The sequence below is a fragment of the Callithrix jacchus genome, chromosome 12, assembly GCF_049354715.1.
Source record: "Callithrix jacchus isolate 240 chromosome 12, calJac240_pri, whole genome shotgun sequence".
Lineage (NCBI taxonomy): Eukaryota > Metazoa > Chordata > Mammalia > Primates > Cebidae > Callithrix > Callithrix jacchus.
Window position 1 is genome coordinate 105,113,222 of NC_133513.1, and position 27,395 is coordinate 105,140,616.

At 39.4% G+C, this 27,395-nt stretch overlaps 1 protein-coding gene across 8 annotated transcripts in view; it reads right to left on the bottom strand.

The window, feature by feature from the left end:
• Positions 1-3,102: 3,102 nt before the first annotated feature.
• GPAM (glycerol-3-phosphate acyltransferase, mitochondrial) overlaps positions 3,103-27,395 on the bottom strand; it is a 64,404-nt gene continuing 40,111 nt past the window's right edge. For all 8 annotated transcript variants that reach the window (XM_078344069.1, XM_009010278.5, XM_078344070.1 and 5 more), the window contains 16 exons: positions 26,899-27,045; positions 26,164-26,260; positions 25,386-25,522; positions 21,918-22,017; positions 21,380-21,592; positions 19,470-19,583; positions 17,601-17,686; positions 16,788-16,903; positions 14,523-14,593; positions 13,474-13,738; positions 12,785-12,927; positions 11,515-11,592; positions 10,452-10,592; positions 9,076-9,265; positions 7,868-7,926; positions 3,103-6,908 (listed from right to left, as the gene is read on the bottom strand). In XM_078344069.1, the coding sequence (XP_078200195.1) occupies positions 6,792-6,908; positions 7,868-7,926; positions 9,076-9,265; positions 10,452-10,592; positions 11,515-11,592; positions 12,785-12,927; positions 13,474-13,738; positions 14,523-14,593; positions 16,788-16,903; positions 17,601-17,686; positions 19,470-19,583; positions 21,380-21,592; positions 21,918-22,017; positions 25,386-25,522; positions 26,164-26,260; positions 26,899-27,045 (2,074 nt within the window). In that variant the 3' untranslated portion in view covers positions 3,103-6,791. The remainder of the gene's footprint in view (positions 6,909-7,867; positions 7,927-9,075; positions 9,266-10,451; positions 10,593-11,514; positions 11,593-12,784; positions 12,928-13,473; positions 13,739-14,522; positions 14,594-16,787; positions 16,904-17,600; positions 17,687-19,469; positions 19,584-21,379; positions 21,593-21,917; positions 22,018-25,385; positions 25,523-26,163; positions 26,261-26,898; positions 27,046-27,395) is intronic.

Below are 27,395 nucleotides of genomic sequence, written 5' to 3' on the forward strand. Positions count from 1 at the left end.
GGGTGCTCAAACTTCATGTGTATCAGAATCACCTGAGGATTTGTCAAAAGACATATTGCTGGTCTCTGGGTTGGGGCCACCTAACTGGCCATCATATGAAAGCATACAAAATACACACAGTCATTTCACACTTGCAAGCCTACATTCATCAAACCTAATTTCATCTTCAAAAATCCATTGGGCATTTGCGCCTATGCCATCTGGAGAACAACCATGCCCACAGAAGCGATGTGACCAGCTCAAAGTCTGCCTGTGCACAAGAAAGCCAGCTCCCAGCCCTAGGTTTACCGAAAGGACTGTATAAAACTCACACACAGACTTAAACTTGGGCAAGCCTCCTTTTTACAGATTGAGGGCTGAGAAGCACCTCAATGCCTAACTTTGTGGTGTAAGTCACCCAACTGCACAGGAGCTATGCCAGCATCTACAGAGAGGCCAGGCAATGATAAGGCTGGAGGCTGCCATTTCTCCTTGTAGAAACATCTCCAGGTGCATAGAGGATCTAAGTACTGTTACTTGAAAGCCCAGCTTTGTCCCATTTACTTGATTGCTTCAATACGTCCTGGAGGAAAAGCCATTCTGGAAGGGCGTTTTATCACCCATGAGCTCTCCCTTGTTTTTGCTTCTGGAGTATATTGTGTAGAAGGGCAAAATGCCGAATTTTGCCAAGGTAATGTGTGTCTAGAGCAAGGCTGCTCAAGCTTCATGTGTATCAGAATCACCTGAGGATTTGTCAAAAGACATATTGCTGGTCTCTGGGTTGGGGCTCAAAGTAGTTGCATTTCCAACCAATTGCCCAGGTGATGCTGATCCTACTTGTCTGGTAACACTTGACAACCACTGGTGTAGACAGAGCCACCATATTCCATGGCTCCTTGAAATCCTCAGTGGGCCCCATGCTGTACTACTTTTTCCTCACTAGGAGTAGGGAATCAGTGCTCTCTTCCCCACCACGCACACCTAGAATCATGAAATAGAAGCAGGATGTTTGCCCACCATTTCAACAATGGAGAAATAATAAAGCAGGTAGATTTGGCCTCAAACCCTCCAAAAGTAAGAGATGGGGCTTTGTGAGATTCTCTGAGAGAGGTTACTTGGGGACAATTGGACTATTTTTGAGCTCTCTCTAACAAGTGCTAAGATTGGTTCAAGAAGCGGAAGCTAAATGTTTTATAGTGCATAAACATTTCCTTACACATAAACTCAAAGACTGTTAAAATTCTCAGGTGATAAAAGCCTGAATATATATTCTTAAGATAGCTTCTTTCTCAATTCCAGCAAAATTCTTTGTCACTAGCAGCTGCATAGCCCATGAATACAGCAACCAGACAGTCTATCCTGCACACCTAGACTCTTCTAAGAGTCAGAGGGGATTGTTGATAATTACAAAAAAAAAGGAGGGTATGGGCGTAGGATTCGCCCGCCAATAAGGAAGGAACAGACAAGGTGAAATGCACACTCAGGCCCACTCCCTCTGCTCTTGCCTTACGGAGTCACCTCACTTCTAGGAAGTACCATGTGATGGATCTTGGCTATGTAGGTTGGGAACTTTGAGCAGGTAGTTGAGGGCATGTCCATGTATGTTCTTTCCTTACTGATCTTCCACCAACCTGCAAGACAAAAGAGGCAAGATGTTTTCCCAGAAGGCTGGAAATTGAGTTTTTCCACTCATTTATTCTAATCACCTGTCAGCCCCCAAAGCTAGCTTGTTTTAATACACACTATCTTTGACATGGGCACAGGAGTGAGTCAGAAGTCGAAGGCTGACCCAGTTGAGCTCAATACATAGTTAACCACCACCAGTCTTCATCAGATATTTGCCTCAAGCTCTAGCCCTGCCTAAGTCGGGTGACCAAGGTTAGCTTTCTCTCCCCTGGGGATTGGCTAGTAGCTCCTCCTGGAAGGGGCACCTTGAAACTGGTCCTTTCATGCTTCTTTTTCCTAGGCCAAATGATATGAACTCGCAGTTGCCAAGATGGAAATGGCCTTACTTGATCCGTATATGTTGTTGGACTATCATGTAAAACTTAGATGCTTTCACATAATACACAAATTCAGATTATATTGATTTTTTTTTTTTTTTTTTACATCAGAGGATCCATCAACACCACCAGGACTATCTGGTAAAGGATGGGAGGGAAGGAAGAGTTGGAGAAGAACGGAGTCATGAAGGGAGATGGGAGACCACAGGGCCATGGAAACTGAAGGGGCAAGGGAAGCCAGGTGGGGGTGTCAACACCACAAGTGCCCCTGTACTTTCAAGGAAGCATGTTGGAATTTTACTAGCTAAGTGTGTAGAAGACAGCAAGAGCTTAAAAAGGACAATAATAGGACTAAAATTAGAGAGTAGACTAAACATCAAGAGATGAGACTTCAAAATTAACATCCACTTACCTAGTGACTATCAGTTAGAATTTAGCTACAATAAAAGGAAGGTACCTCTCGCAGCAGCAAGATAGTTGCTAATGCAAAGAATGAATGTGCCGGGATAAGGGCACAGTCACAGCAACATCACAGAAGAAATCAGAAGGGTTCAAAGTTCAGGGAGAGGGGTTGTCTGGAGAACGGATGGGATAGTCTTGGGCATCAATCATCCAAATGACATGGACATCATCAGCAGGTACACCTTTACTGCCTTTCCCAGAACACTCTGGAGATCAGGCTGTAAGTGAGAACGTTCAAAGAATCCACAAAATCTATCTGTGCTCTGATAAAAGAAAGAATTTTCTAGTCAAAAAAGTAAACTAATAGTTTGATCAACTGTGATAAACTGGTGGAGAAAACACTATTTATAAACTTAAATATGTAAATATATAACAAGGGCCAAGCTTAAAGAAATCTTTATAAAAACCCAAAGAATCTCTCTAGAATACGGATATTTACTAAATAAAAGGAGAGCAATAGCTAAGTAGACCTGTATCTCCAAATGCTTGGTTACATTTGGAAAGCTGTGGGTCAATAATAAAAGCATGTACCGTAGGGTCATACATTTATGGAAGCCATCATTAAGTATTTTAGTAAGTTTCCACGTAAAGTCAGAAAAGAATAATTGTATGAATTATGTAAGAAACTGTTTTAAATACAAATCCAACACATCAAGAATATGTTAATTTTTTGGTTTATTAAAACAAATCTACATTTTCTGTGTTTCTTGCAAAAACATTAACAAGCATAAAAATCAATCAGCATTTCCAAGTATGTTTCGCTCACAAAATCACGCAGTATTTCACAGTACCTCACAGTAATTCTTTTTACAACAATCTTAGCATTTCTTTGTACAACAGGCAAATAGTTTAATACCTTCCATCAAAACATTTCAGAGCTTTGGATGTTTAAAAATAAGGTCAAGAATCTCTTTCAAATGCAATCATTAGTTTGTATTAAACTAAAATGCCAGATGGCAAGTCTCAGGTTTCTAAGAAGTTTTAAAAAACGGGTTTACAGCCATAGTAAGTCTTACAAACCTCAATGGTCCTGTCATGTCTAAACACTACAACCACCTGTCCATACAAATCTGCATTCCATTGTACGATACGTTCTTCTAGATCTGAATTAAAACCTTATTTACCCCAATTCATCCATGTATTCTGATACTTTCAGTGAAAAGGCCAGGGTCATTGGGGCTGTTCTATCAAAGGAAAGAGCTCCGATCACCTACATTATAATTTTCTGTGCTTGTTTTCTCTAGGGGAGGAAATACATACCTATTCAATGCAACACTGGATGTTACAAAATGCATGCAAATTCTGCCCCAGTGCCATCCGTTCATTACCGTCTGTCTCCTTAAAGACCTACCTAACATAGTGTTTCCCAAAATGTTCTCCACAGGACATTAATGAGGGGTTCACAGGTATCCCAAAGGAGAAAAATGTCCTGGTGTCAAAACAGTTTGGGCAATGCTGGGTTGAACAGTTTTCACTGCCAGATGCCAAGCCCTTACTGCGCTAAAGTGCACTGTAAGTTTCCATGTGCAAACTTAAGTCTCCCAGCAACACCATTTCTATAAAACACTGATGAACATCTCACAGAGCACTCACATTACATGGAGCACTATGGGAGATGCTTTTCCCCATCCAGGTTACTGGAAATTCCACAATCTGAGCTTACATTCATTGTAATCCCAGAAATATTTTCTCCACTTACCCTCATGACTTTGTGAGAATTAACAGATCTCAGAAGGAAGGCTCGATGCCTTCTCAGTCAGCAGTTCTACATAATTCACACTGGCTTTTGCCTTTGTTTTTCATGCAATTCTAAGAGTGCAAAAATTCCTTCCTCTCTTCTGAATCACTTAGGACATTCTTATTTTTAAAAAGAGTAGTTTCATATTGCTTAATATTGTGTGTGTGTGTGTGTGTTTTTAACTTGACTCACAGTCTTCCCCTGAAGGGCATGCATTTCATGTTATAGAAATGCAATAAAGTAAACTGTACTAAATTATTTACAAGCACCTAGTTTGTTTAACCTTATGTGGAAGCCATTGCTGTTGGAAAACAATGAGAATGTATCTTTTAGCAAAACGGTGCATCTGGAAGCTTTATTTATTTATTTTTTTTTTTTTTCAGTCATGAGGCACTGAAGAATGAGTTGTGCTGAAATTAACTCAAAGGTCAGCTTGTCTGGATGAGCCTAACTTTGGTTGAGATTTTTCTCCCTTAAAAAAGATTTTCAAAGCACCAGTTAATTACAAAAAGCATGCATATTTATCCTCACAGTGAGTTAAGTGGTGAGAGCTAGCAAATCATACATTGCATTTCCCAAAGCATCTGATCGAACTTCTAGAAAACAAAACCAACCAAAAGGGAAAATAACGCAAGAGAAGCCATATTTTCTCTGCTCAGGCTGGCAAAGCAGCAGCTCTTTGCAGCAGTGACAGGCAGGGCAGAGTGCCCACTGGGAACTGAGTCCCAACCTTGACTAATGGTGAGCTTGAGTAATCCTTAATCTACAATTTAAAGGATGGAAAAAAGAGATCAGTGAAATGTTTGATTTCCCCTTATAAGGGGAACATCCAAGGGGATACACGAGACTCCCTGGGGATCCTCCAAAGTAGCCAAGAAAAAGACGTGTTCTTCTACCCTACTCAGTAAAATGGAATGCTAAAATGTGATATCTTATTTAACATCAAAGCTACTACAACTGACAATGACTTAATGGTACATGAATTCCTATAAAGAAAAAATACATTCTAAATGCAGAACTTGAGAGAGTCACAACAGCATAGCATCATTGCTATGAGTTTCAAACATATTTCATACAATGTGAAATATCAATCGGCATCCGTCCCTCTCCCAAAACACACGTTATTTATGAGATACTATTAGTGTTTAAAATCCAAGCTTACAGTGGAACAAACTTAATTCTCAAACTTAATTCTTTTTAGACTAAATTCAAAGAATCTGTGTAATACTCATCTAGAAAAATTCTTAATTCCATAATATCTTAGCGATAAGCAACAGTAAACTGTTAGAAAATGTTTTAACATTACATGATCTTTAAGAAATCACCATAATTACCATAATAAACTAATAATTATGCTCCCTGCTCACAAAAGGCACCTACCTATTATGAACAGATCATTTTTCATAATTATTTACCACTATGTGGCACAGGGTTTAGGCATATAACACATAAAAATTTGCTAAAAGCCATGGTTTTTCCTAAAAGCTAACAATCCAAAAATGCCTCTAACCATTACCAGTCAGTCGGGGCACCACATTCATAAACTGGACAGGCTGTGCCCTGCACAACTCGGGTGGGTACCAGTCACCTGGACTGGGGTGCAGTGCACAATCTGTGTGCAGTACAGAAGCCCCCATCAGTGGTCTGTAGCCAGAGCGCTGTATTCTAACAGAGACTGTCAGCTCAAGCTAATCAAGTCAGGAAAGTTGCTATTTGGTTGGTGGACTTTCAAGAAACAGCTGTACCTGTGAGAGGCAGGTGTTACCTGAAGGCTGGGATGGGATACAGACATAAAACAGAAGGGTTCTAAATACTTGCTGGTCATTTAAAACTCAATGGCACTTTTTTATAGGAGCAAAAGCTTTCAACACCAGTTTTCTGGCCAAGTTTACCTAGAATTCTGCCAGCTAAATTAACTTCCTCATGTCAGCTATTTGATTACAATATCGCAGTTCCTGACCTAAACTAATATTGTCTGTTTTCACACAGCTCTTAAAAACATTTTCTAAATCTGACTGCAAAGGACAGCACAGTGATACCTGGGTGTGATATGTATCAGTCCATTCATTTATAAAGCACTTTAGGATAAAAGGTGCTCCCGTTAAAAATGTAGCTACTATTGACAAAGATAAAACTGAGAAAGTGTGAATGGATGACTAAATTATTTTTAAAGAGAGCATTCACCATTAGCCAGAAAATGTACCAACAAATTACCCGACAGCATTAAGTATACCATACAAGATTCAGTTCTAGAACACAGCTACATGTCTGTGTCCATCACAGTAATTAGTCCTTAAAAGCTGGACTTAAAATGTAAGTCTTCAATAAACTCCAAAATAATTTATTGAGATTTCATCTTGTAATCTACTGATTATGAGTTGTGAATAGAGGCTGAGGTCCCCCCAGGGGTTATCTCTAGGCTTCTGTGTCGACGCAGAGCTGGGAAGATCACAGAACCATGGAGGGAGAAGGCACTTGTCTTCCAGGAGATCACTTCGGGACAGGGCAGGCCTGACCTTGTGACGGCACCTTCAACTCTCAAGCCAGAAGCTGGTACCTACCAGGGACTCATCTTATGACCTTCACTTGCCAGCGGTGCCGCATGTTACCTACAGCACCACAAAACTCAAAATATATTCTAGAAGTTTTTGCCGGTTGCACTGAGGTAGAAAAGTGCTGCTCAGTTCTAAAACAGACACTCTCTTTTGTTTGGTCTCCTTGAAAACCTAAAGAAAAAGTTTAGATTAAATTAAAGGTAAAAAAAAAAAAAAACCACACCCATTTCTATTACTAACCTGACCTGTGGTATCCTAGACCTCAGAAGGCAGTAAAGGCACACAAAACCATATCGTGGCTTTAAGTATGTATGCATGCGTGTGTGTGAGTATGAGGTGGGAGTCATCAATGCAAGCAAGGTTTTTTTTTTTATTTGAATAGAGGTCAACCAACCTAACTATATTCTAAAATTTCAACCAACATAACTATACTATAAAATGCCTTAGGATAAAGTTATAAACAGTCCCTCAAAAAGGCCACTAGCATCTCTGTGGACTCACATTCCCCATGAATCATGAAGGTAAAGGACACCTGAGGATACTTCTAGGAATACTTGTAAAAATACAAGAAAGTAACTAAAAATCATATTGAATAATTAAGAGCCAGGATTGTGGTACAGGTTGAGCATTCCTAATCCAAAAATCAAAAATCTGAAGTACGCCAACATCTGAAACATTTTGAACACCAATATGGGGCTCAAAAGACATGTTCATTAGAGCATTTGGGGTTTTGGATTAGAGATGCTAAACCTGTACGTATAAGGCATGTATTCCAAAAGAAAAATTTTTAAAAATCTGAAATCCAAAACACTTCTGGTCCCAACATTTCAGATAACAGATACTCAGCCTCTAGCATCTTGAAACATATTGATACCAGTTATATATAGCAGTTTGGGAACAGATGTGAAATTAGTAAAATTCCAGAACATTCAAATAAATCTGCACTGATAGGCTTCACCTTCAACACAGCCCTACCCATCCTACATGCCCCATTCTCAAAAGTGCCTTTATCATTAAACCAGCAGAAACTGCTTTTCTCAGGGTCCACCCTACAACAAAAGGTAGCTCAGACAGACTAGACCTAAAGAGAACAGAAGACAGCTTTTATACCATAAATGGTGGACACCTACCCCAATATCCTTAAATATTTTCACAGCATTCTTCACCAGACAGTATGTGGCACTCTCAGCTGGAGAGAGAGAATAAAACCCCATCAAATGGTTAGGCCCAGCAAATCATGACAATCCCAATACAAACAGTAAGAAAGAGAATGAGGGCAAGTCAGCAGACAGGGGTGGGGCCCCACTTCTACCACTGGCAATCTGTGAGGTCTCAGATGACTTGCTGCTTCTTTAAACCTACTTTGTCCTCTATTGAGGTAAAAAACAAAGGGAGAGGGAGAGAAATGGGGGTGTAGAGAGAGAAATAGGGAGGAACAGAGTAAGTAGAAATACCTAAAACATCCATCTTGCAGGACTTTTGTAAGAATCAAATGAGGCAGTGTATAAGTATTCTTTAAGCTATATGGTGGTATGCAGATAATTGTTACATCAGTGGAACCAGAGAAAGCATAGGCCTAGAGGTTAGGAAACAAGAATTCTGATCCCAAGATTAGCCATTAACTAGCTGTGTGACCTTGGGTATTTTCCTCATCTATAAAATGAGGTGATTAGATTCCTTCTGGCTCTAAAGATTGATTCAAATCTAAAGATTGATTCAAAGGAGGTTCAGCTTCAAACTACAACTGTATAAAATACTCCTCCCACCCCAATCATACCTCCTAAAACAAACAAGATAGAGTGCTGGCCAAGATGTGCAGCAAGTGAAACACACACTGTTGGTGGGAGTACAAGTTGGTATAACCACTTGGAAACTGTTTGGCGGTATCTACTAAAGCTGAATATGCCCAGAGCCTACAACCAGGCAATTCTCTTCCCACAGATATGCTGTATATAGGGGCACAGATGTTCGCCAAAAGACATATTCAAACAAGCTGACAGCAACACTGTTCAAAGCAGCTGTGAACTGAAAATGACCCAAATATCCATCAACGGTGGAATGATAAAATGTGGTAAACATTTATACAATGGAACACTACACAACAGGAACCATGGAACAACTATATGAATCTCAAATATAATGTTACATGAAAAAAGCCAGATGTAAGAGTGTATGACTGTATCATTCAACTCACGTAACATACCAAAGAAGAGAACGGTAATACTCTATGGAGTCAGAGGTCAGGATAAGTTTGCATTTTTCCAATTTTCTACAATTAGTGAATTTCTGTAATCAATAAAGCAAAGATTTTAAAAGACCAAATAGTGACTTAACATACCATATACTGCAACATTTCTTTCTGTTCTGGTTATTAGGTATTTGTGCAACTTTTGCAGATATTCAGGCTCCGGAACAGGACCGCTGAAGTTGTGAACCAAGATGGCAGCAGAGCTGTAGGCCTCCAGCAAAGGCCCAAGGAGCCTCTGTAGGAAGGTGATAAATTGCTGGTGCTCCTTGGATTGGCTCACCTGAGAGAGCAAAAGCAGGAGATGAAGTCATAAAGAAGTGACAAGAGACACAAAACGAGTGGACAGAGGACTTTCTCTGGACAGCCGGTAACGTGAGAAGACCACGCACACCAGCACGACCTGAACGCGGCCCACTGCCCCTCATGCAGAGAATCTCTGCTGGAAAAAACTGCTGCCTTTCAAACATTCTTTATTGCAATTACTCACTTCTTTCTAATAGTATTTGAGGCTTGTGTTCATTGAACAGCCACCTGGAAGAAATTTTCATAACTGAATGCCATAATTATGATATGTTATTGTCACTGAAAATAGCTGGTCTTAAGACTAGGCCTTCCACAGTTTGAAACCTGGGCTCAACAGTCACTCAAGTCTGCAAAAAGGCCAATGGGAGACCACCAAGACCATCTCAGTCTTTCTTCAGCACCTATTCCCTGCCTCCCCTAAATGGCCTTTCTTTGCCCACAGTGCAGTACTGTGGGGAATGATGGCCACCATGACAAGTGATTTATGACTGGGAGGCTCTCACTGGACCTACGCAAAACACGTTGGTTCAGTGAAGCCCCTCGAGAATGTGAAAGCAAGATCACTGCCCAATTTGGAAACTAATACCATCCAAGTGAAAAAGAAGACAATACTAACTGTCAAAAAAGAATAACCCACATAGGGTCTTCAGAAAAGATGGGTCATTATTACTAAGTTCTAAAATTATAAATTAAACAAAATTGATTTTTCTAAAAAGAGACAATATTTTAAATCTAAATTTTCTCCTCCTATAATGGGATTTGTTTTAACTGACAGCAAAGAGCTTAATGTATGAAATTTTTGGAGGGATAGCAAGACTGACTCAAAAAGAGCAACCAGGCCGATGGCAGCTCAACTGCTGCCTCATGAGGGGGTGCAGGTGTAGGGAAACAGGTATGCACCTGTGTGTTTTTCATAAAAGGGTGATGAAAGTCTTACCTATGACATTCATCCTCCTGACTTTTCAGACTCTCCTTTCCTTTTCTACTTAAACTGAATAAGGTACTAATTCAACTCAAACAGTCTGTCTTTACCACATAGAAGGTACAAGAGCTAGTTGGGGTTCTTTAGATACGAAGACATTACCAGGGCTCCAGCTGATTTCACTACAACATAAACTCCAACACATCCCTGTCATATCCACCAGAATTCTTCACCAAAGTACCTTCAGGTAGCAATCTCGCTGTTCCTCCCCAAAGTCACTGTCTTCATCTTCTTCGTCACTTCTCCAAGACAAAGGTTCAGGAAGCTTCTTGTCCCACTGCTGCTCAGCAAGACTAGGACTGATATCTTCCTGGTCATCTTGCTAGGCCAAGGAGATGACGGATAGTGAATAAATATGCACTGGCACACAAACTGCCCAGTGGAGCCAGGAGAAGGCAGTCCTCTTCTCTGGCCCTTCCTGGCTCTTCTCTGTTTAGCCATTCATAATGTCAATCCACTTCCCTTCCAAACTCAAACTCAGGGGACAAAAGAAAAGAGTGGGTAGGAGGGGAGAGCTACCAGAAAGATCAAATAAAAGCGCCCCCACATATTCTTAATTGGTATCTACTTTTCCAGGCCATCCCCTCTACACCAAATCTACCAAAATTAAAACAGAATCTCAAAAATTAAAACTGCAGATGTGCAAGCTACAAGCACACTGACAGGTGTAATGTCTCGACTTAGCATACAAACCTCTGGATGTCACACAATCAATTCAGGATATGTTTTAGACAACACAACTTACAAATAGAAACCAAAATATTAAATAATCCCAAAGGACACTTCCTCTCCCTATTCTTATTTTTTGCATCTTTACATGTGAACATAACTATATACCAAATGTAATTATTGGTTTATTTATATATTTATGAGACTGAATCTCACTCTGTTGCCCAGGCTGGAGTCCAGTGGTATGATCTCAGCTCACTGCAACCTCTGCCTCTCGGGTTCAAGTAATTCTCATGCCCCAGCCTCCCAAGTAGCTGGAATTTATAGGCATGTACCACCATGACCAGCTAATTTTTGTATTTTTAGGAAAGGCAGGGCTTTGCCATGTTGGCCAGGCTGGTTTCGAACTCCTGACCTCAGGTGATCCACCCACTTTGGCCTCCCACACTGGTGGGATTACAGGCACACATCACTGAGCCTGGCCAATTACTGGTTTAAATAAGTGGCAGAAAAGATAAGGAAATGAAGAAGAAGTAACTTCATAAAGTCAAATAAAGAAAAGCTCTTCCTCTTACCTCCGCCACTGTAAGAATGCCATACTGGATAAACTTTCCTACTGTTTCATGGCAAACTTGGTAAAATGTCTGGCAAGGCTGAAAAGAAAAGTCACTTAAATGTAAATGCCACCATTTTAACCTTTTTTTTTTTAAAGGCAGAAAAAATGGTACAAGGTAGCTGCCAAATCCTTCCATTCTTTTACCTCCCTCACCCCACTGGGTAAAGTCCTGTGATTCCCAATGCCCACCCTCTTGATACACACACGGTCATGGACAAAGCCTGAGAAGAAACCTCTGTCACTTACTGGAAGAGCACCCAATGCTGCACCACTTGCAAAGGGTACACCTGAGCTCAGTGCTCTCCCCACACCCACACTGTGGCAAGCCCTCTGAAGGTTGCTTATCAGTCCCCCACCATCCATTTCTTTTACTTTATAAGACAATTTCTCTGCAGAAGTTACCTTATAATAAATACTGTACACAAAAGTGGTGAATGCGGAAATACAAATTGGAATAGGTAAACAAAAACCAAGGAAGGGGAAAGGTCAATCTTAGGAGTCTTATCTGCCCTCATCCCTCCCAACCCACACCCAAGGTTCATGCAAAACAGATTCCCCAACAGGAACACTACTACACCTCACACAAAGGACGGTGTGGAGAGGCAGTACTCCCAACACATGTACTCATCTCATCAACATCTCAAGACACAGTCATACAAAGGAAAACATCGGAATTCAAATAAAATATGAATTCTACATGTTGATGAGTTTGGAAAAAAAGAACTCTACTGCTTAACATGTATGTCTCATGATACATGCCTCAAAGTGTTTGGGTATACAATATACATGCTCATTAGTACTGCTGGGCTCTGATTTCCTCACTTGTAAATTGAGAGGGGTTGAACAGATGATTTTTAAGGCTGCTTCTGACTCTTAACATCTGCGGTTCCATCATCTACAGGTGGGTAGGTTAATTATGTACAAACCACTGACCCAGTGCCTCATACACAACACGTGCTCACTAGCTTTGGCTGCAACTGCTGAGAACACTGACCAATCTGTCCTATCATGGCTCAAAGCTGCAGAATGGATTCAGTGGAACAATGAGTCAAAGAGCAAACCAAGATAGGAAATGACATACTGGTTGCGTGGTCACTGAAATCCAGGAGTGGAATTTAAAGTGTCAACAATGGGCCAAACATCCTCTAACAGAAAAACACAGGGGGTTTATGTTTTCATGAAAACGCTCAAGAAAAGAGACCAGGCAACACTGAAGAGTCTTCACTCACCAGTGAGATTGTGCCTTCATTGGAGAGAAGGTAGCACAGGCTGGCCGCCTTCCGCACCAGCTGCTCCTGGCTGATCAGGTTAGGTGGGGTGCCGGCAGGCCCCCCCAATCCCCTCTTGTTCAGAACAGCATAAAGGCTGCAAGCTAAGAAAAGCAAAGCAACAATGAAGTTGCCAGCTCTAAGTGTCCAAGAAAAACTTCAACTGGTTTGAATAACCTTAAGAGACTGTTAATATATCAAAAATAATGGCCTGTATTTGCTGGAGAAATTTAAGTAAATCCCACGATTCAATTCTTGATTCCATATGATCCTAACTCCATCAAAAACCTTCTCCAATGACATGAGCCCCCTGTTCTCTCCTTCCTCTCTTCTCCTATCACAAATGAGGTCCTCCACTCACTTTGCTGCCCTGTATGTCTCATCTCAGTTAGATTTTCAGCTCCTGGATAGCAAGACACTCTACCTTTCCTAATAAGAATAATACTATACAAGTGGTAATTCGGTAACTACTCATTGTAGTTATGAACAGTGATGTAACAGGAGATTACATTTTCATTTGGAAACTAAAAATACAGCCACATTCCCTCAAGCAAGGGGCTATCACCCAAATTAAAGCAGATATCACTATGTGTTTTAGGCTCTTTTACTGTCCATGAAAATTACTGAAAATATTTCAAGGCCTGACGTACCTATGATGGCCTCCATGATAAAGACATGAAGTACCCCATTGCTGTAGAAGTTGAGTTCAAAGACTGATGGGACAGTTGTGCTGGGGGTTATAAAAAACTCATCGTTCCTGCTAGTGTGGGTGATTGTGACGCAATTTCCCAGCAGCTGTATGGCATGCATTACTACATCTTCTGAATTTCCTGAGAACCCCAGGTCAAAATCACGAGCCAGGACTTCCTCTTTCATCACAAAGAAGTCTTCCACCAATGTGGAGAGATCGATTCCCTAAAGAGACAAAAACGGTATCATGACAGTGGAACCCTACTGAGAGGCCAACACTCCCAGACTTTCTCCTTGCCTTGGCTTTCCTGCAGCTCACTGCTGGCACATAGAGGAAGGAGGGCCAGAATACCAATGCAGAGTGAGCCAGAAAACTGCTTAACAAGCTGGTCCTCCAGGAATGTCACATGCTAGTGAACACTCTAGCCATGACACACGATATGCACACATAAGATCACAAAGGGAAAAAAAAGCCATCTGCAAGTAAGAAGTACTTATTTTTTAGCAAGATTCCCTTCATTTTAAATATTTATCTGACAAATATTTATTGGGTGCCTATATATATTGGCACTGTGTTTGGTAGTGAGAACACGACGGGACAAGACTGGTGTGGTTTCTTCCATCATAAAGCTTAGACAAATGTATTTTGAGAGGGTAAAGGGTGGGTTCTAAAATGCCAATCAATTCATTTGAAAAGCATCTGCTATCAGTATACACACTACATGTTAATGAAAGAGAACTTATTTACATTATTAATCAAGCAATGTCTTAGTACTACATATATTAAGCAGTCTGGTTTTGTTTTGCTTTGTTTTTTAACGTAGATTCTTCCTCCACCAAGTTGATAAACTCCTTTGGACAGGGTCCTCAGCTTATTTTACTGTTTACCTCATAGTACCAGCCAGGAGTGTGCCAAATCTGCCTCCTGAATATGTATTACATGTATTCGAGCAGCTGATAAAACATTCTCCTGCTTCCTACTTAACTGCAGGTGACATTGCAGACATACCTGCCTGTGTCTGTAGAGGAGCAGGCAAGCCACAATGTGTGTGGACATAATGGCACAGGACTTGCTAGCAGCTGGAAGGCAAACACAAAGCTTTATTTAGTTGCACTTTTTTTCAAATATAACTGAACTTATTTGAAATATCTAAATTTTAAACAAGAGTATTTAAAACTATAAAAGTCTTCTATCACATTTCCAGTAAGTGTGATTTACCAACAGGAAGTTACAATATCACAGTGTTCTGGTACAATGGAACCTCATTAGAGATCACTATTCATCATATAACAGGCCAAGACTGGTCCACCTTCAATCCAGGCCAATGGAACTTAATTACTGAATGAAGAAGAGACACTCTTATTGAAATATAAGACCCAAAGTACAAGCCTGTTTGAGTTCTACAGGATTTCCCATTTCCATATTCCTTGACTTGCACCCACTTGCTATCTATTATAACTACAACTCCACTCTTCTTCTGGTATTCCCCATGTTAAAAGGAAAGTGTAGTAGAAGGGTAACAGCTGATTTGAAGTCAGGAAAATCTGAGCTCAAATCCTAACTTACTCACTAACTTCATGACTTGGGGCAAATTACTTAAATCTCTGGCCTCACATTTCTCATTGGTAAAATGAAAATACTACCCTAGCTCATTAGACTGTGTGAGAATAAAAGGTTAATTGGCCCAGCACAGGAGCCACAGTAATGGGTACTCAGTATGTCTGCGTTTCCTCTTTCAACCTGACCCAGAGGTAAGAAAGGGCACAGAAACACGTGAGAAGAACTAGAGTGCACAACCCAACACTGCAACACTGTGAATTTGCATAAAATTATAATTATATAAATCAAATCTGAGAACACCCATGGTATAATAATCTGAAATCACAATAACACTTGTGAGTTTTCTAAGATAACAATAAATTTATGAATACTTCATTCACCACTCATAATTGAAGATGTCTCCAGTATTTAAAAAAATACTCAGTACTATATGTATAGCTATTAAAAATATTTATAAAGAATTTTAAAATATTAATACATGTGTTATAAATAGAAAGCAGCACAATACAAAACAGTAAAAATAATATTTTGAGAGACTACATAGCAACGCCACCAGTTATTTCGGTAGTGGGTTTTTGCTATCTATTTCATCTTTACATTCCAACTTTTCAACAATAAGGTATTATTTTTTGTATCCAGATTTTAAGCAGGAGAGAGACATAATCAAATGTGCTTGAGAATCCTCTGGCCCAAAGACAAGCAGGAATAGGAGCCCCCAGAACAGGATCCTGGGTCCCGGCCCAGAGAATAGCAAGAAAGAAATCACAACTGGGTAAGCAGGGTGCTGCCTTGGGATTTTAAAACACCCTCCACGACAGGACACAACTATACAACTTGGAACTCAAAGAAGACTGGTCCTGGAGTGAACTCACACTCCTCTCTGGGTTCACTTCAATTATTTGTGTACAACCATCCCACTAAAACAGCATAAGCTCGTTGAGTACAGAACCATTAATTATTCATTTTGTATTCTCCATGGCTAAGGGAAAGCTTTATACAAAGCTACTCATATTTGCTGCATTATAAAAACTTACGAGGTCAAAGGAGAAATGGACATGGAACTATAAATCTAGATGTTGTACCACAAATTAGTTCAAATAAAATATACTGATGAGCAACGGACGCAACAAATCATTTTAATAATACCATCTTTAAAAAGCACAAAAACTGGGGCTGGGCACAGTGGCTCATGCCTGTAATCCCAGCACTTTGGGAGGCCGAGGTGGGTGGATCACGAGGTCAGGAGATCGAGACCATCCTGGTCAATATGGTGAAACCCCGTTTCTAATAAAAATACAAAAAAAAATTAGGTGGGCATGGTGGCACGTGCCTGTAATCCCAGCTACTCAGGAGGCTGAGGCAGGAGAACTGCCTGAACCCAGGAGACAGAGGTTGTGGTGAGCCGAGATATCGCGCCATTGCACTCCAGCCTGGGTAACAAGAACGAAACTCCATCTCCAAAAAAAAAAAGGCACACAAAAACTACCACATGCATACCTACTAATTACCAGACACTGTATAAGATGTTTAACTCATATTATCTCAATCCCCATGGTATCACCTTCTTTCTAATAACTCACCTATTGCCACCTGTGAATTAATAGAACCTGAAGTAGAAACTAACCTCCTCAGCAGATCCCAAAACCTGTATAGTTTGCACTGCACCATGATGAATCTTAATTATAGAATTAAAAGGTTTGGTATTCTACTTACTGAATAGAATATGCTCAGCCAGATTTGCAATCAACTTCCTTCGTAGGGACTCATCTGTTGCATTTCTGGACTCATTAATGGACGTGTCTCTACCTTCATCAGCAGCATCACTGGGTCTGAAAAGTGTTTTGAAAATCAACCCACAACTGCACTCTTTTACAAGGCAAACTGTGGAACTGATCTTTAAATAAATTAGATACTTTAAATTGCAACATATTTTAAATTCAAACCACACATAGATGATTTCTATCGGTTGTTTTCCTCCATAACATACTGTATTACGGCCTGGCCAAAACATGTTATTGATGAAATAGTCTATTGATACATCATTTCCAAAACCGCTGACAGGAAAATACATAAAGCAAGATGCCCTATTTTAAAACATTTTTGAAAATTCAACACTTCCACATAGTAAAGGAAGGGCTTCATATTCAATTTCCCTAAGTTAAAATTCAATTTGAATTCTGAAAAATTGAAACAGCAGAATTCTTTTATACATTTCACTTACATACAATATGCGTAACCTACTACCGAAAAAAATCAGTTCAAGCATTCAAAAAGTATAAACCAAATAGGAATTCCTATATGATTCACAAAATAAAAAGGATTTTATAAGCAAATAATTTAAGAAACCCTCCAAACTAATATGAAAACATGTCATCTCAACATCCCTTATCGGACCAGGGGAAAAGTTACTTGAGTAAAGAAGTGAAAATAAGAATGTGCACATTCTTAATACGGTTAATCCATGCAATACAAGAAATAACAGATGTTTAGTAGCTTAACTTGTGTAAAAAATTCTACAAATTTTACCTTGAAGGAAGTATAGCTGGTAACAATGCTTGCTCCAGAGAAAGTGGAGCAGATGCAGGTTTCTGACTTTGGCTTTCTAAATATTCCTGAAGAAAAAAAATACAACATGATCATTTACTCTCACTTTCCCACCAACATATAAAATACAATTTCATCTTCCAAAGGTTAAAAGAGAGTTGTTTTTAAAATAAGCCATGCTAGAGAACATGGAAAATACTCTCTATATCCCAAACTATCTTTGGAAGTCCAGAATGACTCAAGAATGTTGCTAAGCATGAAACTGAACTTAAGAACTGAAGACACAAAGAACAGGATGCTCAAACAAAATGATTTGAAAATTAAAAGAAAATTCTTACCTTTTCTCACACATCTTCATAAAATTGACATTCCCAATATCATTAATAGTGATAACAGACATAATCATACTTAAAAATATTCTGGCAACCCAAGGGTCACATTATTTTCAAAAGAACCTCAATCTAAAAGCAAATTATAACAAGACAGAGGAGCTATGTGAGCGTTTAAAAAACAAAGGAAAAGAAAAGTGGCAAGAAATGATGAGGTTCTAAAAGATCGAGCATTTAAAGCCAGCAAACATCTACCACAGCAGCTGGAATCTCTTCAAGTGAAGCCAGAAAGTAGAATAAAAGGAGGCAGGTCCTTCTGCTCCTTATCCCTGGGCTCCCTACTTCTGCACCCATTCTTCTCCTTCTCCTTACAATTTGAATATCTTAAGAATTTAAAACAGCAAGGACCTCAGGGACCGGCCAGTCGCAGACTTTCAATGAGGATGGCACTATCCCTTGGATGTGTGGGTACTGGATTCTACACAATAGGACACAGAGAGCATCATCCTAAGTGCCAAATTTACCAAGCTTTGGCTAGGCATGGTGGCTCACGCCTGTAATCCTGCCACTTTGAGAGGCCAAGGCAGGCAAATCACCTGAGGTCGGGAGTTCGGGAGCAGCCTGGCAGACATGGTGAAACCCCAACTCTATTAAAAATATAAAAATTAGCCAGGTGTGGTAGCAGGCACCTGTAATCCCAGCTACTTGGTAGGCTGAGGCAGGAGAATCACTTGAACCCGGTGGGGGGAGGCTGCAGTGAGCTGAGATTGTGCCAATGCACTCCATCCTGGGTAACGAGAGCACAAAACTCGGTATCAAAAAAAAAAAAAATTTACCCAGATTTTAAGGGAACTGTTTGGAAAAATTTCCCCTAAATGCAATTTTAAAAAATAAGATATAAATACATATTATAAAGGCACATGGAAGATTCACATGAGTTTTTATTTTTTTTACAATTATTCATTTATTCATTCATCCATCTCAAAATGCTTTTTTGACTTTTGGGGTTTTTTAATTGATATATAACAGTTGTAGATATTTTGGGGTACATGTGATATTTTGTTACCTATATACAATGTATAATGATAAAACCAGGGTATTTGGCATAACCATCATCTCAAACACTTAACTTTTTTGTATATGTTGGGAATATTACAGTTCTTCTCTTTTACTTATTTTGAAATATACAAAAAGTTACTGTTAAGTATAATTTCCCTACTATACTATCGAATACTAGAATTTACTCCTTCTACCTATTTTTTGTTCCTCTTAGACTGTCATGAATTACATAATAGCAATAAATGTTGAGCCTGATATCTTCCCAAAACAGAAACTCACTCTCCTTTGTCAATAGGCAAATTTTGTGGGAAAACGTAGGAAACACCACCTTTGTCATAGTCCTCATTTTACAGGAGAGCAAACTGCAGCCCCACATTACGCAGGGAGGTGCTGTTAGAATCAGCACTGGAGCCCCTGACTCAAGTCAATGCTTCAACATGGTTTCATTTCAATAGACACTCACCTTTAAGGAAAATGGCTGTGCAAAGTCCACTCGGACACAACCATAGTTTTTTCGTAACATTCTAATAACACCTCTTGCTACACTCCACAGGCTCTCATTCTTCTTAGGTTTGCCCTAAATTCCAACAGTGAGAATAACACAGTGAGAAAGCCAACACATACACAAACATTCTATTATCCACAGAATAATTTGTTTTATGGAAACTGTAAGTTCATCTCAAAAAAGAACAATGAATGAAGAAGGAAAGGAAGGAGTCATTAACTGCGGCCTGTCAGAAAATGTTTGGTATTCAAAGATGCTAACAGATGTAATCATGTCATTGGGAGATATAATTCAGTCAATGAAAAATGAAACATCTAATACTATTTCATTTAGTATAATGGTCACACAATTCACAAAAATACAATTGCAAACTAACAAAGGAAAAATTGACATAGCCTGGAAAACTGTTCTGTGGTTCTTAAATAAAAATCAAACTTCAAAGAGGCCATTTATCTTAGGTCTGATGATCCCCAGAGTCTAAATATCTAATATTAGCCAAGTAATTGCAAATCCAGCCTCACAGTAGCCTTTGAACTGAGTATACACTCAGTAAGCACCTAGTATCTATTACACATAAGGCACAATGACAGGACATATAACGGACACAGACTCATAAATGAACTTGTGAGACACAGAATGAGCAGGGTACACATCAAGGACAGATTCACAGAACAGAAGAAGAGTGCCCTGCAAATCCTATCACTTCCTCTGAAAGCCTAACACCTAACTTCTAAAGCCTCTTGAATTTCTGACATGTTTGGAGCCATAAGCTTGAAATAAGTACCTCACCCCAAATTTCCACAATAAATAAGAACAAAACTAACTACCACTGGAACTCTGAACTGTTGACTGGAGAGGTAAGTTGGTAAAGCCATTCTGATAAAGTGGTTGGCAGTACCTACTACAGCTGAAAATACACATTTTTTTAATGACCCATCAGTTCTTCTCCTAGGCACATACCCAACAAAATGAATGTATGTGGTCATCAAGAAAAAATACACAAGAATGATTACAGACAAATATTTTGTTAATAGTAAAATAAATTGTGGTATACTCATACACCGGAATACCACACAGCTATGAGAAGGAACAAACTACATGCAACAAGGCAGAGGAATCACACAAACACCTGCTTAAGCAAAGGAAACCAGATGCGTACAGATCATGTATTATCCGATTTATGTAAGTGCAAAAATAGGCAAAACTAACCCACTGTGTAAGAAATTAAATTAATGATTATCCTTGACGGGATAAAGATAGGAGAAGCACCAGGAGGGTTTCAAAGTCCTGGTAATATCATTCCTTGATCTGGGTGTTGCTTGCATAGATGTATTCACTTTGTGATAATTCAAGCTATATGCTTATGATATGTATACTCTTTTGTTAACTATTATACATCAATAAAAAGGTGTATTAAAAAAGTTATTGCTACTTCTCAAATTAATTTGTAGTTGTTTTCACCAGCATGACCCCCACCAGTTCTTCAAGCCCATTTTAAAATTTGCACATTATCAGTAAGACCTGGGAAGAACAAACCACAGATAACCTCACAGCAGAGATGGCAACGTGGTGACAAGTCTCCCACTTTCCAATCCAAAGACCAAGGTGAGCACTGATAAATCTAACCATGTCATTTCTGCCAAGCTCATCAGGAAGACACCATATAAGCACTACCAATCAAGTAGTGTTTTCACAGGGCATGAAAGCTACTCGCCGTGCCCACCCAGTCACATTTCATACAGTGCTTTAAACATAGGGAGTACCAAAAAAAATTCTTAGTTAATTCTAAAAGCAAATCTAAATTCTAAAAGTTAAATCTAAAAGCAAAACTTGATAAACAAAGACAACTTTTGTGTAGGTACCCTTACCAGTTGTTCGCCATTGTAGTGACCTTCAATAATACGATCATAGGAGATTCCAACAGGTATTATCAAGAGGTCTGGGATGACATTGGTAGACAGAGTATCTACCACAACTGACAAAAGTCCTGCCCGAGCACAGGAGGTTTTTCCACTCCTAGAACGTGTGCCTTCCAGGAATATCTCCAAGAATTGCTGCTGTCGAAGTAATTCAACGATATGCTAGGATATGAGAAGAAAGTAAAACATGAATTCAAAACCACTCAACTTAGAATGAGCTCAGGAAAATTAAATCTTAAAAAGCAAAACAGAAAAAACTATAACTTCACTACTGACAAAGTATCTTATTCACACTATTAGAGCAGCTCCTCCAATGCTCTATTTTGGTAATAACAACAACAACAAAATAAATCACCAAGCTTAAGCAATAATCACTCAAATTACCCAAATAGTCGTTTCTTAAAAATCCCAACTCAATAGCGTCGTTTTTGCTTTTACTGTGATAACCAACACAATGGCTCTAAGGATAATTAGCAATCATACATACCCCATGGAGCAAAGCTCTATAGAGAACATCTTTCCGCCCATCTGGTGTTTCATCGAGCCTTCGTCGTATGAAGAAGCCCCCAAGCTTATGGATCAAGGTACTACAAATTCAGAATGCATGAATTATTTATGAAGAAAAATGTAAAAAGAATACTCATATTCCAAGTTAATTCAAAACATTTGCCAATTGGATACAAGCCATAAGTGCTGTATGAGCTGCTGACAGTAAAAACACAGGCCTTTTTTCATTTTCCACATATTGACGTGTTTCATTTACACTGTTCATCAGTCTTTGGGATATCACTGTGCATAATGAACCTCTATGACATGTGCTCCAAGCCAAAAGGAGTTTGCATGACATATTACCATAAAGGTGACAGTATAAATTTTAAGAGGATTATGTAACACTTCTAAATTTTAAAATCCTGCCCAGGGTCTGAAGACACTGACCCTTAGATATCCTGCAATTTGCTCATGGCATGTTTACTACAAAATGAATATGATGTTTATCATAAAAGCTCCTTGGGGGAAATTTTCTCAAATAATTACTGCTTACAGGGGGTCCTTATAATAATTTTATCCAACTGAAAATAATTTTATCCAACTGAAACCACGCATAACCATCTTTCCAAAACATGAAACAAAAATATGCTTCATTTGCACATACACAGGCATAAAACAATTCTTTTTCCATTCCCATGTCTCTTTGTACAACACTAATTTTGATAAGAAGTTGAAATTGTCTAAGTCAATCTTTCCAAACTCACAGCCTCCTATTCTTTCCAAGTAAAGTGATACTAATATAAATGTTAATATATATTTTTGGGGCATAGCAGGAGTCCCCAACCTCAGGACCACAGACCAATACCGGTCCCTGGACTGTTAGGAACGGGCCACACAGAAGATGAGTAGCAGGGGAGGGAGCAAAGCTTCATCTATATTTACAGCTACTCCCCATTGGTAGCATTACCCCCTGAGCTCTGCCTCCTGTCAGATCAGCAGTATTAAATTCTCATAGGAGTACAAATCCTGCTGTAAACTGCGCCTGAGGGATCTAGGTTGTGCATTCCTTATGAGACTCTTAATGCCTGATGATCTGTCACTGTCTTCCATCACTCCCAGTTGGGACCGTCTAGTGATTCTACATTACGATGAGTTGTGTAATTATTTCTTTATATATTAAATGTAATAATAATAGAAATAAAGTGCACAATAAATGTAAAATGCTTGAATCATTCCAAAACCATCCTCCCCATCCCCGTGGTCTGTGGAAATTGTCTTCCATGAAACTGGTCCCTGGTGCCAAAAAGGTTGGGGACCATCCTCCAAAACCATCCTCCCCATCCCAGTGGTCTGTGGAACTTGTCTTCCATGAAACTGGTCCCAGGTGCCAAAAAGGTTGGGGACCATCCTCCAAAACCATCCTCCCCATCCCCGTGGTCTGTGGAAATTGTCTTCCATGAAACTGGTCCCTGGTGCCAAAAAGGTTGGGGACCACTGCTCTACAGTAAACACAAGGAGTCCACAGTAAGTTGCTGCCAAAGCTTAGTAATCATTCTTTGACAGTAAAACTCTGCAGAAAAAATTCATAATGAATGAGATGAGCCATTTACAAAAATAACACCTGGGAAGTGGTTTGTGAATGGGGAAGCTGTCATGAAACAAAAGAAAGCTGCACAAAACCAGGCTGGGTTATCTACAGCCTGCTGTGTCTGAAGGGCGGATGAGCTACGCAATGGCTGGCTTAGAGTCCATGAAAGGGAAAGCTGGATTATGAAAAACTAACAGTGTTTATTAAATAGTTCCAAGAAATCCTAGTTGAGAACCAAATGTGGAGGAAATGGGTACAGGAAATCGTCTAATTACAAGAGAAGCAGAGACTCTCTAGAGCCCCAACAGAACAGTCCCCTTCCCTCTAAGTCTATGCCCACCAGAAACTTCGAAACGACTTTCTAATTCAGTTTCCCAGGTTCCTTGGTCCTGGGAAGAGGTACCGTGGAGAGTAAACACAGATATTCTAATTCTTGGAAAAGCACATCTACCCTGTAGGGTCATATCACACTCTACTGTATTATCCATTCCGCTATGTGAAGGCAAGGACTACATATTTTGTTCTCTCTTGTCTAAAAGTACTGTTGGATAAATATCACAAGAGAATGCATGGCTTCTCTTTAGTTGGTCACAGGAGTCTGGTTAGCTACAGAACTCTGAAAGCCTAGAGAACTCTGAACCAAGGGATTAAGAAGGAGCTCCTTAGACTGTGATACTGAGGACACAGCACACAAAGGTGACGAATGCCATCTTGTGAAGCTCTACTGCACAACCTTTCCTTTCCTAAAGCCAGTCCACTTTACTTCTAGTCTCTTTCTAAATTCATGCTCCTCTTACCCACTCTCTACCCACAGAGCTGACCTTAGAGTTGCTTTGTGCTTTCAGGTTTGAAACTTTAACTTCCCAAACCAGCTTAACCAGTTCCTCACCAATTCCTTGTTGGTGATCAGACCTACCATCTACCCAGTTTCCTAGGTGGTAAACACCTGGGAATCTTGTTACTTCCCCTCTCTCTCTATTGAGCCCGCCCCAATATGGACTAGCACTGGGTCTTATAAATCTAAGCTACTAAATACTTTAAAATCTGTGCCCTCCTGTCCAAAGGCACTACTATACTTTTAATTTAGGCCTGCATTATCTTCTGCCTGAACTATCTAAATGGAATCAGAATTAATTTCATTCTTTCTAATCCAGGATGACCTTGCAAAATACAAATCTGAACACGCCATTTCTCAAGTACACAACAGACTCTAATCTCTTGGCTTAGAAATTGTTTTGATCTGGCTCACTACCTATGCAGCTACCACCTTCAGTCTCTGATCCTTCCTAATGCATCCCATATTACCCCCTTACCTAATTGTCCATCACTTCCCAACCATATCACGCTCCTGTATCTCTCTGCATTTGCACAGACTACTTCCTCCAAATGGAATGCATTGAGGAAAACCTCTAAAAAAAAACCTCTAAAAGACACCTTTCACATTATACTGCACTTTTTAAGTGGTTCTGGCTCTACTAAATTATGAGGTCAAAGTACCAGGTATGGTTATCTTTATACCAGTAACCCCTCTCCCACATCATTGCCCCCTCCCCCGCCACACAACTCCTTACTGCTGGGCCTGGACTTTGCTATCTTGCCTTTCTAATTGCCTTTTATCTATTTGATAAATAATGGTCATAAAGTTTAGGGAGTCACAGTTCACCAAGTATCCCACATAAAATATATAAATAATGGTGATAGTCTTAATGCAATTTGTGCATCTCCAAATTTTACACAATAAATATGTATCACTTTTATAATAAAAGAAAAAGTGCTAATGTCATCCTTACAGTAAGATATATCCAAAGGTACAATTTTAAAAACCCCAAAATTCAAAACATAATCTTTTTCGTTCCTTCAATCTCAAGCTCATCTTACCTGAAGATTGGGATGTTGAGATTATTGCCTGAAGCAATGTATGGTGCTTTGATGTTATGGCAGAAGAGAATGAAAGTGAGCAGCAGATAGTCAATATGGGATCTATGAACTGGTAGAAATATAAGCGGCAAATTCGTCTAGCAAAGGGAAAAATGCCAAATTTAAAATTCAAATGTAAAATTCAATCACACTTTGCAACTGCATATTTGGCTAGAGTCACTCAAACACTGGCTAATTAGTGACTCACTCTTTAAAAACATTTTCCAACAATATGAACTTCCTTCAATGTAATACTTTTTGAGCTAAAAATAAGCGCAACTTTAACAACAGAAATCAGTTGGGGGAAGAAGAGCAACCAAGAGTTCCAGCTGCCCTACACATTTCCTGAGAAACAGCTCTACTGATAGAAAAGGAGCACAGGTTATGGAGTGAGGCTTGGATTGGTTTGAAATCCAGGGCAAGTCACTTACTATCTGCCACTTGAAACAACCTGTTTAACTATCTGTATCTCGATTGCTTCATCTACGAAATAGAGATTGTTCTACCAGATTTTCAGGGTTGTTGCAAGGTAACTTAAAAAAGGAATCCTGCATATTGCTGGTAAGTACTCCCAATTCTCCTCCCCAAAGACACAGCTACTGAAGTTACCACAAATAAGGAAAATCTTCCAAATAGGCTGAAATATACAACAGCACACAAGAGAACATTTCCACAAGAACTCTAAAAGCCCTCTACAAATGACGGGAAAACGGGGCAATAGATTCACGGGAATTCTTGCCTCAGTTGCAGCTTTAACCATCTCCAGTTGACCTTTGTGAATCTGAATGTTCCAAAAGAAGCTGTTGAACAGTTTTAACAGCACCCACCCAGTCAGTCTGAAACAAAGTACAAACAAAAAACATCAATGTACACACATATATTTTTTCAAACAAGCATATACAGTTGACTTCTGTCTACTTAGATTTCTGGACCTACAACCTAAAAGTACTTGTAAATGACTTTGTGTGTGTGTTTACATGCGTGCAAGTGTACCTGAATTGCTGGATTAGACCTAACTTTACATATATACCACTTACAGAAGTATCCATTCATTATGGACTACAATCATATATCACTCTAATAACACTTTATATTGCAGAAGCAAATGGCCAAGGCAAACGAATATTTAGTGAGCAGAATGATGCCTCTGATGCATGCAAACCACTCCTTGTATGACTCAGTTACGTGAAAGTTGGTTCACAACTAGTCTAGATGAGCAGATGTCATCTAGCAGCCTGCTGTAATACACTGGCTGCTATCAGTTAACAGAGATGAAGGCGCCTTCAAGCCCAACACAGCACTGCTTTGCATGAAAGCTGAATAAGAATATAAACAAGAGTTTAATTTAATATCAGAATTCATTAAAACATCTTTTGGACAAAGAGAACTGTGCCAGGAAAGTTCAATAATTCAGTCTTATTTGCTCAAATTGCCATGGCTGTGATTGAAAGCTTTTTGCCTTGCTTTTTAATACCTGATCATTGTTGGTGAGACAGTGGCAACCATTTCTTGAAGAATCCTTCTAGCTTTCTTTTTCACTTTGTTAAGGGCTTTTGATTGTTGCTGGGCAGAACCATCAGGGTTTAATTCAGCAGCCACTTCTGCAATTGCCTCTTGTACTCTGGTATGAAAATGGAGAGACAATATAACTGGTTCTCTACTACATTCTATGTTCAGTATTTTCTAAACTGCAGTTATAAATCCCCAAACAAAATATAAGTTCTCTTTGAAATGTGATAATATGAAAGAATAAGCTCAAGCTAGAAGTGCTCTTTCTGGCTATTAAATATTAAAGACACTGGCTCCTATCAATTAACAGAGATAGGAGAGATAGGGATATTCATTGATATTCCTAAATCAACGAATGTCTGAGGAATCTGGAAAGCAGACTGAAGAATTTAATTCAAATGTACTGGGTGACAACCGTGTGAGTTTGAATGTCCCCATTAAAGTGTGAAAGACACAAAACCG